Source organism: Enhydra lutris, unplaced genomic scaffold (genome assembly GCF_002288905.1).
Source record: "Enhydra lutris kenyoni isolate GAN:26980312 unplaced genomic scaffold, ASM228890v2 scaffoldscaffold76, whole genome shotgun sequence".
NCBI lineage: Eukaryota > Metazoa > Chordata > Mammalia > Carnivora > Mustelidae > Enhydra > Enhydra lutris.
The window spans coordinates 2669368-2684260 of record NW_019154160.1 but is presented as its reverse complement, the minus strand read 5'-3'; the positions used below and the strand labels follow the sequence as shown (position 1 = coordinate 2684260).

The 14893-nt window shown below is 47.7% G+C and overlaps 1 protein-coding gene across 1 annotated transcript in view; it reads right to left on the bottom strand.

Annotated features, from left to right (window-relative positions):
• Positions 1 to 14893, bottom strand: part of LOC111160500 (pecanex homolog 2) — a 275016-nt gene that overhangs the window by 13566 nt on the left and 246557 nt on the right. Inside the window, exons 27-28 of the mRNA XM_022523646.1 lie at positions 13406 to 13639; positions 12581 to 12693 (exon numbers count right to left, since the gene is read on the bottom strand). Coding sequence (XP_022379354.1) covers positions 12581 to 12693; positions 13406 to 13639 — 347 coding nt within the window. The remainder of the gene's footprint in view (positions 1 to 12580; positions 12694 to 13405; positions 13640 to 14893) is intronic.

The window sequence follows — 14893 nt, the reverse complement described above, 5'->3', positions numbered from 1 at the left end:
TCCTGGGCTGTGAGCTTTAGTGACCACCTGGGAGGCACCTAGGAGAGAGCTACAGGACAGCAGGGCCAGGCTGCAGAGGGCTAATGCCAGCAGTGGAAGCTGTCAGCTGAAAACGTCCGAAAATGCCACTGTCGTCGGATGGGGGCTAAGCACTGTGAAGGGATAGCTAATTGGCAGAACATGGGTGAGCTGTTCTGGAAAGGGTTCAGAATGCCATGTTTCTTGCATACACAGGAAGACAAAACACTGCTCCAGACATAGGACGGCTTTGGTGGCAAAGGAACATTAAGGGACTTGACAGATACCCAGAGGAGCCTCTGCAGACCCAAGGAGTTCTGGGCGCCAGGCTCTCATGTGCTCAGCGCAGGTGTCCAAAGGCTGCTTACTCATCAGGAGGGAAAACTCCCCTTCCTCGGGAAGTCCCCCAGCAACAGACACTTTACTTGTCATTTTGGGGGGAGAAAGTGACGCCATCGCACTTAATGCTCTTCTTTTGAAATAATTCTCGGTGTAGGAAACAAAGCCCGAATCGGAATTCCCCTGGACTGCTGGTATCATCCCTACCACCTTAAAGGTAACGGCGTCCTGAAAGAAAGCTGTTACCTTATCCTTAAGAGAATGAAGCTGAGGAAGGCAGAGGGGAGTGATGGGCTGGAGGGGACGCTGAGGGGCAGAGAGCCGGGCTCTGGGACACCTGGGGCACGTTTCTGATTTGGAGCTTCATATTGCTCTGTCTTTTTAAGATTCCACTGAGAGAGGATGAGCTCCCACCCCCAGGCCAACAGCTAGAATGGGGAAAGACGACCATATCTGAGTCAATCAAGGTTGGCCTTCATGGGGACTAAACAGCCACCCCCTGGGTGGGTTCCAGAAGGAACCTGACAATATATCGTATAATCGTGTGTTCAAGATGCGTAATGAGGTGCCTGGGTGGCTCAGTGGGTTAAGCCTCTGCCTTCAGCTCAGGTCATGATCTCAGGGTCCTGGGATCGAGCCCCGCATCGGGCTCTCTGCTCAGTGTGGAGCCTGCTTCCCCCTCTCTCTCTGCCTGCCTCTCTGTCTACCTGTGATCTCTGTCAAATAAATAAATAAAATTAAAAAAAAAAAGATGCATATCCACATGTGAGAACCAGGTACCACAGTGCTGAGACAAGCCTGAGCTTCCAGGCACTAAACGCGGGCTCAGATGCCAACAAAAAGAGCACTAGAAAAATATTACCTCTTAATACCACGATGAGCGGCTGGTGCTTGAGTGCACTTTTTAAGGGAAAAGACCGGTATGTATGGTTCAGGCTGCAACAGCGCGCCGCCGGACCCGAGGACACACCCAGCATCCTGGCCCTCCCGCTGACTCCGTTAGAGGGAGCGTGTCTGCACTGCTTCCCGCTTGGCCCCGGGCCCGGTCCTGCCGGCCTCCACCCACACTCCCCAGGCCGAAGACCAGAGCCACGATCTTGCCTTTTCCACAGCGCGTGCATTTGTGCATGTGCGCGTTACAACAGACGTGCCAGCCGCCGCCTCGGCATGACTCCGCAGCCCCAGCAGACACCGGTAGCCACAGAGCTGGGTCTCCACGGATTCTCTGATTGCCCGAACTCCCTCGTGCTCGTCTTTCTGGTCCCTGACCCAGCTTCCTCTGAACGAAGACAGGACTGCTGGCGATACATATAGATGAGAGGCTGGGCTCGCTGGTTCTTAAGCACCCTTGCTCCCAGCCCCTCTAGAAAATGCTGTTTTCTGGCTTGAGGCTCTGGCTGTCCCTTGGAGAACCAGCCCCTTCCAGTTTGCTAGCCTGCGCCTGGCCGAAGTTTATGCTTTAACTGGTACTGCTCTTTTCAGCACCTTCGCCATCACGGTTCCTAGCAAGGACAGTTTGAGGATGGCCAGTCGAAACAAAGGCTGTTTGTTTTCACCCTCTTGTAACTCCGCTTTCTTTATCTACAGAAGGGTCCTCCTGGCTCCCTTCCGGCCCGAGGCTGCTTATGCCAGCCCCCTAAGCCCCACTTTTGCTTGACATCACTGATGGGTTCAGTCTGCCCCTCGCCTGTACCCTCTTCTCACTGGTTCTCAACTGCTGGCAATTTGGGCCCTCAGGAGACGTTTGGAGACCTTTTCATATCTCACAACCGGGATGGGGGTGGGGGGAAGAAAGGGAGTGGTGTGCTCTGGCACCTAGTGGGGTGAAGTCAGGCAGGTTAAAACATGGGCTGGCCCCCACAGCAGAGAGCCACGCAGCCCGAAGTTTTATCAGGCCTCTGCTGAGAAGCCTGCTCTTTTTGAGAAAAAGCTCCACGGGAGGTTACAGATTTCCAGTTTTGGACAATGGAATCTTGGATCCAGGCTTAATGAATTTTAGGGTTCAGGGGGAAACAGCTTTAATGGCGGGTAGTTTCTGTAGGACTCAGAGTGGGCTCTCCAGAACAATCACTGATTTGTTCCTTTTTTGCTCCTTTCCAAACAGGCCATAGACTGTGTGTTTACAGCTCAGCCCTGCGAAGAGCCTTCTGCCACCGAGCATCGCGTTAGAGAGCTGGTAGACCACATGCGAACAATTAAGTGTGATTTGCGGGCTGGGCTTCCCCGTGCTTACTGATTAGTAACGGAGCTGCAGAGGGAGCTGTGCCTATCCCCCTCAGTCGGGACTCCAAGCTCCGAGAGCACATCCACCTCGGGAACCCAGCATGCCTTCGTGGGCTTTGCTCCCTCTGTGCAATTCAGTAACTGCCCTGGTTTCGTGGCTAATTCCATCACTCCGGCCACACTCTCCGGCTAAAGAGCCCCTCCCCCAACACACACACTAACGAACAAGAATAGTCCAGGTAACGAGCATCACCTCTAAGCAAGTGAGCCAGAGACGGATAATTTTCCATCTTTCTGGTGGCTTGTGGATTACTAAGCACTTTCCATCCCATTAGCTCAACTCATTTGCGTGGGTGCTTGCACGAGATGTATTACTGTAGCCTTTTCCTTTAAGAGGAAACAGGCCGGGGGTGCCTGGGTGGCTCAGTGGGTTAAGACTCTGCCTTCGGCTCAGGTCATGATCTCAGGGTCCTGGGATCGAGTCCCGCATTAGGCTCTCTGCTCAGCAGGGAGCCTGCTTCCTCCTCTCTCTGCCTGCCTCTCTGCCTACTTATGATCTCTGTCAAATAAATAAATAAAATCTTAAAAACAAACAAAAAAAGGAAACAAGACAGAAGGGGATAAGAAAGAGGGTAAGCGAGGTGGGAACAAATACTCGTATCTCATCCCACTGAAGACACATGGGAGCAAAGCCATGGCTGCCTTCTGGCTCCCCTCTGGCTCCCCACCCATCCAGGAAACCTTGCTCTGAGAGCATGCAGCCGGAGCCGTCTTCTTACCAACCAGCCCAGAGGCTGTGTTAGAATGAACCAGCTCTTGAACTCAACCCCATCTCGTCCTCCTGAGGTCAACTGCCAGTCATTTTTGAAAGTTCAATTTGGTGTATATACTCAGCACGCACCCTGAATTGATATTGTATTAAGAATGCTTTCATGCACGCTTTACCCAGGAAGCTGGTCTATTGGCTCTAGGATCAAACCAGCCTGCGGTCTGGATCCCAGCGACCTGCCACCTGAAGGGCACGCTGACACCAAGCGATGGCGTCCCTCGGGTAGGATCAAGGTGCTTCACTCGGTCTCAGAGTTCAGGAACCACACGGCGAGGCAGCATATGGCCCAGAAGAACTGGAGGGATGGGAGCCAGAAACCTAAACCCAAGCTTCAATTTTGGCTCTGATACTTGTTGATATTGGCAAGTCCCTCAACCTCATTATCATCTCTTTCTTTCTGTGTTCATCCTTAAAATGGAGCTTGTCCAGGGAGATGTGGAGCCTGGGTGAGCAGCCAGCGAAGATCTCCTTACGTCAGGGACTGGGTGGACGCACACGTGTGGTCTGAGGAGAAAGGACACATCTCGTTGCGGGGGAGGGAACCAATCCATCCCGGTGTCCAGCTTTCATCTGCTCCCTGGGACCCATGCCTGAATCCTGAAAAATGCAGAAGTCAAGTTCAAGAGAGCGGAAGACTTGAGAGTGCAGGCAGAAGCAGCTCCCACTGGAGAGGGCCCCAGCCAGCAGGACAGGGCAAGGTGCAGGCCAGAGGGTGGAGCATCCATGAACACAGAGGGCTTCGGGAGCCGGGAGGCGCGTCCACAGGCACCTTCAGCAGCTCTCAGCGGTACACGCCACAGACGAGCCGTCCACGAAGGAAGTCTGTGTATGTGGAAGGTGGGAACACAGGCCACAGGAATGAGGGTGCTCTGAGGAGTTCCTACAGGACAGATCGGGTTCAGGGGGCGCAGAGGTCAGGAGCAGGACTCTGGAGGCTGGGCGGGATCCCACTGTGGTGACACACTGTGCCGGCCACTCCCCCGCATCCTGGGCCTTCTAGCCAGTAACTACCTACCTCATCCTCTCTCAAGCCTCGACAGTGTATAAACTCGCGTCGAGCATGGAGCACTATCCCCCATATGTGTGCAGGGAGCACATCGTAAGTGTTCCCTGCTACCTTTCGTCTCATTTCAGCGTAAGCTTCAGGTGTAAACAAAAGGATGTTTATGCTGCAGAATCCCGCTTCATGACTGGAAAGCAAGGGGGTGGCCTTCAGGGATGTTGTTTCAACTGAATCCTGAACAAATGATGAAACCGTAATTCCCAAGTAAGAAATCATTAAAAGGCAAGATTTGATGAAAAGCTTTTTAAAAAATGTGTTTGACCTCATGATGTTTTAACACCAACGCTCTGTGCTCCTGAGCCTCCATATCGATGTGCCACTACCATTAGCCAGTGAAAGTGCTTCTTGAGGCCGCCCAGGGATCAGGCACACAGCAGCTGTTCAACGTCAAAAGTAGATTTTCTGACCCAGTTCCTGGAGCTCCTCTGCTGGTGGTTTGTGAGGGGGGCCTGGGGTCTATATTCTGACCAAGCTGCCCGGGTAATCCTGAGATCAAGGGACTTAGAGAATCTGGGTGTCTCCTAAAGATGTCCAGCCGTGTCAGAGAAGGAAGGGAGCCAGGACCATGGAGTTTAACCCCTACAGCAGGCCAAGGAAGAAGACCGTCCCATGTAGTATCACAACCCAAGGTCCCAGAAATGCTTGCTCCTTTTTCTAACTTATAAATTTGCAGATTTTCTATACATTCCACCCCTCTGAGTTGAGCTGGATGATCCCGATTTTAGTCAGGATCTTGCATCATATTTACTTTGTCTACTTCTTTCCTAGATTCTGGCTTCTGAGTTTCCAACCACAGTCGAGCAAGGGGACCTCAATCTTGTTCTGCAAGATGATCCTGTAGGACGTCTGGCCCTCGTTTGGGCATCATCTCTAGTGGAAGCTTGGGAGAAGAAACTGAGATCATGTCCTGGAATTCTGAAGAACACTGTTTTCCTCTGTCCACTGTGGGTGAGAAGGGTGGGCAAATGGCATATGCGACCTCAGACCACAACAGCGACCTGCCATAGGCCACATGTCGGGGCTCCCTGTCTCCTGCATGGGGCTTGGCACAGCACATCTATGGCTGGCTTGTTTGTCTACCATTTTTCAAGACTGTTGACCTTGGGGTTCTCTATCCTCTTGGAACCCTAGTCTATTCCAAGAACCAGTAAGATTTCTCCTTCGAGCAAACATGCTGCTATAAAATGCTGCCATCTTCTCACCTTTATCTCTATAAATGGAGCATTGGCCAGGATCTGCTCTCCACCTTTCGTGTAATAGAAGATAGCAATCAAGCTATCTTTTAGCTTGGGGTCAGTGAAACTATTTTGACTTCCTGCTAAAGCATCTCTTTATGGATGTATGCCTTTCTTCAGTGGCAGACACAGTTCTCCAGACCAAATGGGCCTTAAACTCCAAATCCAAAAAAAATTACCGGTATTTGCTTGGGACATCCATATTAATCCATTCTGTCTCCAAAACACATCGATGTTTTATGTTAAGACACTGTAATATGCTTGTGCTCCTGGGTTGCTTACATTCAACATATTGTTTTAGTTGATTCTCAATTTACTCATTCTAGTTTTACTCATTCTAGTATTTCTTGAGGATTTCTATCAGTGCTGTGTTCCTGGTCATAAGGTCAAAAATACTTTGCCAACAAATCCATCAAATAAAGCAGAGCCTATGACTTATGTTAAGCTGCTGTGTAAGACCCCTCTGGGGAGTCAGAGTTTGAAAATCCTCTGTTAACTCTTTAACACTAAAATATGTGAGAATGACCTGTGAGGCTTCATCAAGTACAGCTAAGGGCGTATTCCTGATCTTAAAATGACATAATGGTAGATTGCACACATGCACACGCACACACACACACACACACACACACACAGGTCACGGGCCACACATCCTTTGAACACAGAGGTAACTACACTAAATAAAATATTAGCAAGTTGTGGGGCACCTGGGTGGTTCAGTCGGTTAAGAATCTTTTTGACTCTTGATTTCATGATCTCGTGGTGGTGAGATCAAACCCCACAGCGGGATTTGTGCTGGGTGTTGGAGCCTGCTTAAGATTCTCTCTCTCGGGGCGCCTGGGTGGCTCAGTGGCTTAAAGCCTCTGCCTTCGGCTCAGGTCATGATCTCAGGGTCCTGGGATTGAGCTCCACATCGGGCTTTCTGCTCAGCAGGGAGCCTGCCTCCCCCCCCCCCCCCCCCCCCCCGCCTCTCTCCCTATTTGTTCTCTGTGTGTTTAAAAAAAAAAAAAAAAATTTTAAAAAAAAAAAAAAAAAAAAGGATTCTCTCTCTCCCTCTGCACTCTTCCCCCTCCCCCATTCAAAAAAAATTAGCAAGTTGAATTCATCACTGTATAAAAAGAATAATATAACATGACCAAATAGAGGTTATCTCGGAATTGTAAGGCGATTTCAGGAATGAAGAATCCCATTAATGCAACTCATTACATTAATAGATTTAAGGAGAAGAATATCGTTTGAATGTATGCTCCCACATTTTAAAATAATTTAACATCCTTTCCTGATAAAAGTTTGATTTAGCAATCTAGGAAGGGGAGGAAACTCCCCAACTTGATAAAATGTCTATTACAAACCTAAAACAAACCTTACTTTTTAATGCTAAAGTGTTACTCTTATTCCCTGTAATACATGGATTAAGGCAAGGATGCTGTGGTAACAGAATAAGGGGCCCCCAAAGGTATCTGTATCCTAATCCCTGGAACCTGTGATCATGTTACCTTAAACAGCAGAAGGAGTTTTGCAGATGTGATTAAGAATTTTGAGATGGGGAGATTATCCTGGACTATCTGGGCAGGCCCGATATACTCATAAGGATCCTTGTAAGGGAAAGAAGGAAGCAGGAGAAGTTGAGTTTGAGTCAGACAGAAATCAGAAGATGTTGTCCTGCTGGCTGGAAAGATGGAATAAGAGGCAGCCTTTAGGACAGGGCATGGGCCCTTCCTCAGAGCCTCTAGAAGGTACGCTGCCCAACAGATACCCTGATGTTAGCCTAGTGAACCCCACTTTGGACTTCTGACCTCCTAAACTGTAAGATAATTAATTTTTGTTGCTTTAACCCACTAAGTTTGCGGTAATTAGTTCCCGAAGTAATAGGAAACAAACACAATGCCCATTTCCAACACTGCCCTGGAGGTCATAGCCTAAGTAATAAGAAAAAGAACTGAAGATAAGTATCAGGGAGAAAAAAAAGCCATAACCATCATTATCTGCAAAAATGTCTTCCCACCAGAAAATCAAAGAGAATTAATTGTAATATCATGTTTATAACAGAGTTCATAGGCGTGTCCCAAATGAGAGAAAATAAAAAAAGAAATGACCTTCCCATATGCCAGCAGTAACCAATTAAAAATGTGACAGGAAAGAAAAATTCTATGCCCAATCAAAGTAAACTTACAAAATATCCAGAAATAACCCATTCAGAGATGAAAAAATCTCAAAAAAAATGGTAAAAATTTACTGAAAGACGTTAAAAAAATGGAATGATCGCAAAGATGCACCGTGTCCCTGAATGACATTTGTGTTTTTCTCAAGCAGCAAATTCAATACAGTCTCGATCAAAAAGCCAACAGAGCTTTTTATAAAATGTGACTCTAAATTTCACCTGAGGAGAACATGAGCAAGAAGGGGTCCCACCACAAAACAAGGAAAAAGCAAAAACAGGGGGACTAGACTTCTCAGATATCAAAACAATGTTATCACCCTAGGAAACCAAACAGTAAGTTATTGTTATAAGACAGATAGATTGATCACTTTAACAGACCTGCAAATCCAGAAGCGTACCCCCTATGAATGGGAATGTAGACTATGGCAAAAGTGGTATTTCAAATTAGTGTTTTTAACTCACTGACTGAATCATTAATGAGCTACTTAGCAAAACTATTGGACTATTAGCTATCCTCTTGGGGGGGAAAATGGATCCCTATCTCCCATCATGTATGAAAATACATTCTATTTGATTTGTTAGAAGCTGGTAGTCTAGTGGGCTCCTTCTCCAACAGATCCTTCTGCTTTGCCCAGAATGCAAGATCCAGGCCATTGCCCAGGGCCAGGTTTGCAGTGAGAATCCTTGAGGGATGAAATGGCATCTCTTTCTGCTACAAAATGGCTGGTTCCTTGAGCTAAGTGCTCTTCTCCTGTCATGGAAAATGGTGCTCTGTGGGTCTTAGGGACCAGGGGAAGAGAACCAAACACTCTGAATCTTATGCTGCCCCTATTTATGAGAAATAAAGTCCTTTGTCTCTGACCCGCGTGTCTCGTGTCCTCTGCTAGACTCCATGAAAATATAACAATGTAGGTAATTACCTAATAAGTAGATTATAATCAAATCCCAAGACCCAATAGGACTCAAAAACTAAACGGAAAGAAGTAAAAGTGTAGAATTATCAGAGGAAAATAGGGGCTATTATTTTTATGTCCTGGAGCTGAAAGAAAAACACTTCTAAGAAAGACACAAAATTTAGAAATTAAAATTTTTTAAAAGGGGTAGTAGATAGAAGACAAGTGTACCTTGATGGAAAATATTTTTAACACATATTAAGATCATAAGATGAGAATACCTCCTAAAAATCAGTAAGGGCCTAATAAAAATGGGTAACGCACATAAATAGGCAGGCAATTCACAGAAAAAATATGTGGCCAATAAATATGTAAAATGATCTTTACCCTCGCTATTAATAATAGAAATGCAAATTCAAACGAGAATGAGATAATTTTTCACTCATGAGACTAAAAAATTAAAGACTGAATCTCTAGCATTAGTAAGGATATGGCAAAACACTCTTGGTTAGACTATAAATTGGGGCAGCTTTTTTGGAGAGCCATTTAACTGTATCTATAAAAATTACATTAAAACATTTTTTGAACTATGGATTTTTTTTTTTTTTTTTTTTTGCAAGCAAAACCATTTATTGAACTCTAGCATATAAAATGTAGAGCACAGCTGTTTGGCTAAAGTAGAGCCGGGGTGCTGTCGCGCTCCGTCCCACCTCCCGTCACACTGCATCCCTCCTCTGCCCCACGACACAACCAAGTCAGAACTCCATGGGTGTCAGGCCCCTGAACCACTGGGCCAGGCCGGTCTGTAAAATCTGTTATCTTCATTAGTCCACGGCTGACATGGAAGCACGCTGTCGGACTTTGCTGTGCTATGGGACCACTCAGTAAAGGGAATCAGTCCCAGATAATCAGAGCTTTCCCCAGAGCACCGAGAATATTATTCCCAGATTTATCTCATCACTATGTTTGGAACAAGCAGAGCTGACACGGAGTATGAGAAACTGCTTGAGACAAAGAAAATCCCATCAATGTGAGGTTTAAAAAAGCAGCTGGTGAACCTGGTGCTTAATCAAGAAAAAAAACAAATAAAGCCCACCCGGCAAGAAACCCCCAGATCAGGAATGACGGAACAAGTTCCTCAAGGAGCAAGAGAGAAGAGGTCTTTGCAAACAGTGCTCAGGTGGGAACTGAAAGAACAAATCCTTGAAGCATCTTATCTGCAATTTGTACAGAAAATTTGGAACTTATTTATTTTTTTTTTAAACCAGCTTCAGATGGATCAAACAAAACACCGCCTGCCTGGATGCTAGGACTATCTGAAAACTCCAGAAGTCTCCGGAAGATTCCAGAAATCTCCGAAACCCTTCCCCAACCGTGTTCCCGCCTTACAGTTCCCCCCTACAGTTTCATAAGGGGCTCCTGCTGCAGCCACATGATCCTGTTTCTGCAACGCCTGCCCTGGAGCCTCCTGCTGAGCTTCCCGTCATCAAATGAGGCCCCGGATGACGGACCGCAGAGAGCACCGCCAGGGCCTAGCTGGAGGCTGAGTGCAGCAGGAGAAGCCCGTGAGCTCCTCCCCGGAGTGCTTCCTAGGACAGGGCTTCACTGAGCACTCACATGCGTAAGTCACTGAGCATTTCTCACCTTGAAGAAAACCGGAAAATTCAGAGACGTGGGCGATGAAAGAGTCACACGTTCTGACATCCTAGGTGCTGACCTTCTCCTCGGAGGCATTCAAGGCCACGGCCTCGAGGGAGAAAGGAGGAGATGCGCCAGCCACACCACTGCACCCCTGACGGATGCACGACCAGTAACGGCTGAAGCCCGCCGCCCCCACTGGGGAAGGGTCAGCGAGGCTGCCGGGGCTCACTGATCAGACGCCCAGGGCTTGCGAAGGTTGTTAAGCCAAAATGTGAAGGGGTTCTGCCCTTCAGAAGCTTATAATCCGGCCTAACCATGCGCACTTCAGTTGAGTCCCAAAGGGCCTGGTGTCAAGGACATGATACAGAAATCCTGAAGAAAGTGCAAAGCAGACGAGAAACCAGTGAGGGGAGCCTACGTGGAACTGATTTCGAGCTCCCCGGGTCTCTATGATGCTCAGCCTTGGCCACACACTGACATCACTTGGAGGGGGGGCGTGGGTAATCGTCATGCTTGCCCCCTCCCCGCAGGGTTCTGATGTCACTGGTCTGGACTAGGGGAGGGCCTGGGCTACTGTTTAAATATTTAGAAGCCCCCCCCCCCCCCAGGAGATGTTAATGTGCAGCCATCGAGGTGATCCTGACAGACAAGAGGAATCTAGAACACTTGGCCCCTGGTGCTAAGTGCCAAAGGAGAAGTCTGAAATGGCCCATGATCCGGGGTATGAGAACCTCATCTCACAACAGCAGCTTCACGGGGAAGGGCAAGTGGCAGTGGGGTGGTGGGGGCCACAGAGCTCAGTGTCATTGGTGACGGAAATTTCCAGAGCTTGTGCATGAATGCAAGAGAAGACCGGGTGACAGAGGGTGAAGGGTGAAAAAGGCAGGAGAGAATTTAACCTTGTTTTTGTTCTTTAAGAAGAGAAGCTTGAAAATCTTATTCATCCATAAGAAGAAGGAAATCCTACCATTTCTGACAACATGGATGGACCTTGAGAGCATTATGTTAAGTGAAGTCAGTCAGAGGAAGGCAAATACCGTGTGATCTTACATACACAGAATCTAAAAAACAAAATGAGGAAAAAAACCAAGCTCATAGATACAGAGAACAGACTAGTGGGTGCTGGGGTGGGGGTGGGGGACATACGAAATGGGTGAGGGGACAAAAGTCACCAACTTCCAGTCATAGATAAATAAGTCATGGGATGTAATGTAAGACATGTGACTCTAGTTAACGATACTGTATTGCATACTTGCAAGGTGCTAAGAGAGTAGATCCTAAAAATTCCACCACAAGATAAAAAGTTTGTAACATAATAAAAATACATATGGGGATGCACATTAACTAGACTTATGGAGGCGATTGTTTTGTAATATATACAAATACTGAATCATTATGAAAGTAATACAAAGTTATACGTCAATTATAGCTCAACTGTTTGAAAAAGGAGAGAAACTTGAGCTATTTACATACAGGACAGGAAGATCTGGTAGAAAGAGAGCTTGAAAAACCAGCTGAAGGGACATCCAATTAATCAAAGTCCCACAGAGACAGGGAAGGGTAGTCTAGACTAGAGTACAGACGTGCTGCTTTTCTTTTGTGTGGAAAAACAGGAAAAGGGAATGAAACTTTATTTTTTTTAAGATTTGTTTATTTGAGAGAGAGAGGGTGTGTAAGTGCAAGCTTGGGGGCGGGGGACGCAGAGGGAGAGGGAGAGACCATCTCCAGTAGACTCCATGCTGAGTGTAGAGCCTGGTGCGGGGCTCGATCTCATGACCCTGAGATCACAACCTGAGCCAAAAGCAAGAGTTGGACGCTTAACCGATGGAGCCACCCAGGAGCCCTGGGAACAGACCTTTATTAAGCATTCATTTTGCTAGAGACCAGGCTAGGTAGTTGTAATAAATGGTTTCATTTCATCTTTCCAGCAAACCCACCAGGACCCCTGTGACACAGAAGTTCCTGTGCCTAGAATCCTGGGGATTTAGCTGTTCTGTATTCATGCCATTTTCAAATGTAGAGCTCCCAAAGGTCACAGTGACCCAAAGCCTCCTTATGGGCCCAGCACAATTTATTATGGCAAGAACTAGCTACATAAATAGTCCAACTTTAAAATAAAGAAAACAACTGACAAAAATATAAAATCTTGGTGCCTGTACAAACAGTTTTCTCACGTACCTGAGAGCCATATTGTGGGCGGCCGTTCCCAGAGCTCTCCTCCCCAGGATGCACAGGGCAAAGGACAGGGTCACTAAAGCGGAGTCCTCATCACTGTCCAGGTTCTTGGAGGGCTGGAAGGGCAAGGATGTTAATTCAACTTTTCCAGGGATTCCATCTGCAGCAACACAGTCATATCTCAGGGGGCTTTGTAAGTCAGCCATTGGGGTCACTTGGTCCCGTAGCATGACCCAGGGATGGGGGAACTCTCTGATTCCTGAAACACTCTCTCTTGTGGTTGGACAGGGAAAAAATTGAAATGAGGGAGCTACTTTTGAGAAGCTGTCATTGTCCTTGGTTTCATTCCTAAGAGGCTGAGTTCATCTCCAAGTGTCCTCAGCATGGGACCAATAATGCCATGAGACCCAACTGCGGGAGTGGGTTGGACCATCTTGATTGCTAAACAGATTGGTTCCCCAGTCCACGATTCAATACCCCGCATTTTGGCACAGATAATCCTTTTTATATGGAAACCTCAAAAAGCAGCTCTACACAAAGAGGTTTCCAGAGCTTCAAAGCCACACCAAAGGCTTAAAATTGCACTAACCCTGAGCACAGTATAGAGGGAAATATGCCTTTCAAGGCTCCTTCGCTGGAGACAGGGTATATGGATTCTTCCTTTAAAATTCTGCTTACGTGTTAAACAAACACTTATAAATACCAGTGTTCTCGCTGCTCTATTTGATCATTGTCTACCATACTGACTAAGCAGGATATGGACTTTATAAAATGCTCCTCGTGTTTCAAATTTAAACCAACGTCTCCAGCCCCACTTCCCTGACCCACCTCCTGTCTCTTCTGTGCACAGTACTGAATCCATTCTAGATAAACGTTGCAGTAGCTGGCGCGGGTTATCCCCTGGAGACACGGGACGTAGTCATCATCCACATTAATGTTGAACATGGCAAGGTCACGCTCAATGTAGTGCCACTTGGCAAAAGGCTGCAAGGACTTCAGAAGGGATTCGTTTTTGATCCAGGAGAGAAGTTTGGGGGATGTTACCATATAGTAGATTATGCTCTGCGGAGAGAAAGCAAGATTATGAGCCCTTCTAGCCATTCTAAAGACAGAACGACTCTTTATTTATTATATCTCATAAAGTCAGTGTCAGGGATTGACATGTGGTGTCACTGTGTTTCCTGCTAGCTTTTTTGTAAAGATTTTTTATTCATTTATTTGAGAGAGAGAGAGAGAGAGAGCTCAAGCAAGGATGAGTGGGGGGAGGGGCAGAGGGAGAGGGAGAAACAGACTTCTGGATGAGCAGGGAGCCAGGCTTGGGGCTCGTTCCCAGGACCCCGGCATCACGACCTGAGCTGAAGGCAGAGGCTTAATCGACTGAGCCACGTAGGCACCCCTTTCCTGCTAGATGTAATGTGTAGAACTCACCTGAGACATTCTAAAATGTCCTCTCTTACGGGTCACCACAGGGATGAGGGAAGTGAGAACAGAACACTAACGGAATGTGCCAGAACAGAAGTTCCGGGGTGAAGAAGAATAACAGCCAGCCTGATCCTTTCTGAGAGAGACACACAAAAGGGCCCTTGGGTTACTGCAGGCTTCCGTGGATGCCCAGCGTGTCTGATCCGGCCGAAAGAGATGGGGGCAAACCCTCTTCCAGGACCCCAGCCCAGGAGTGTTCAATGAACAAAAACACCAAAGTTCTTATGGAAAGTACTTATGACGAGGCACTGTCGAAACACACATGCGTATGTAACCCCGAGTGCCCAGACCGTGGACATCTGCGATGCCTTCCAAAATAACCCGTGTTTTCCCCTCCATCAGACACGCCACTTGGGAATCCCAACTGGTGAAAATGCCACCCTCGGGCCTTCTCCTTCTGAGTCACAGATTTATCGAAAGCCATCTTGTAGCTCGTGAATGAATTCATCCTTCAGAAAGGCTAGCTCCGGGCCAGGAGAGGTTCAAGCACAGCAGAGAACGTGAAACTCCAGCTCTGGTACAGGCGCATCTGCGTGGGTGGGAGCATAGCTTCCCTGCAATCTTCTCTGTGCTTTATTACCACGGGCGAACGGACGTGGTGCTCACACCACTGAGGCTGGGCTCCCCTCCCCGAGCAGCCCCCTACCCCCCCACCCCGGGCCTGGCTCACATCTCACCTGGGAATCACCAGCATCAGGGAGAGGGGGCGCTTGGTGCCAGGAGGCAGTGTGGCACGCTCTCGTGGCCCCAAACCCTTAGTCAATGGCCTTCTCTGATTGTAGACACACATTCCTCCGAAGGGAGACGACAGATAGGAGTGCACACAGCCTGGCC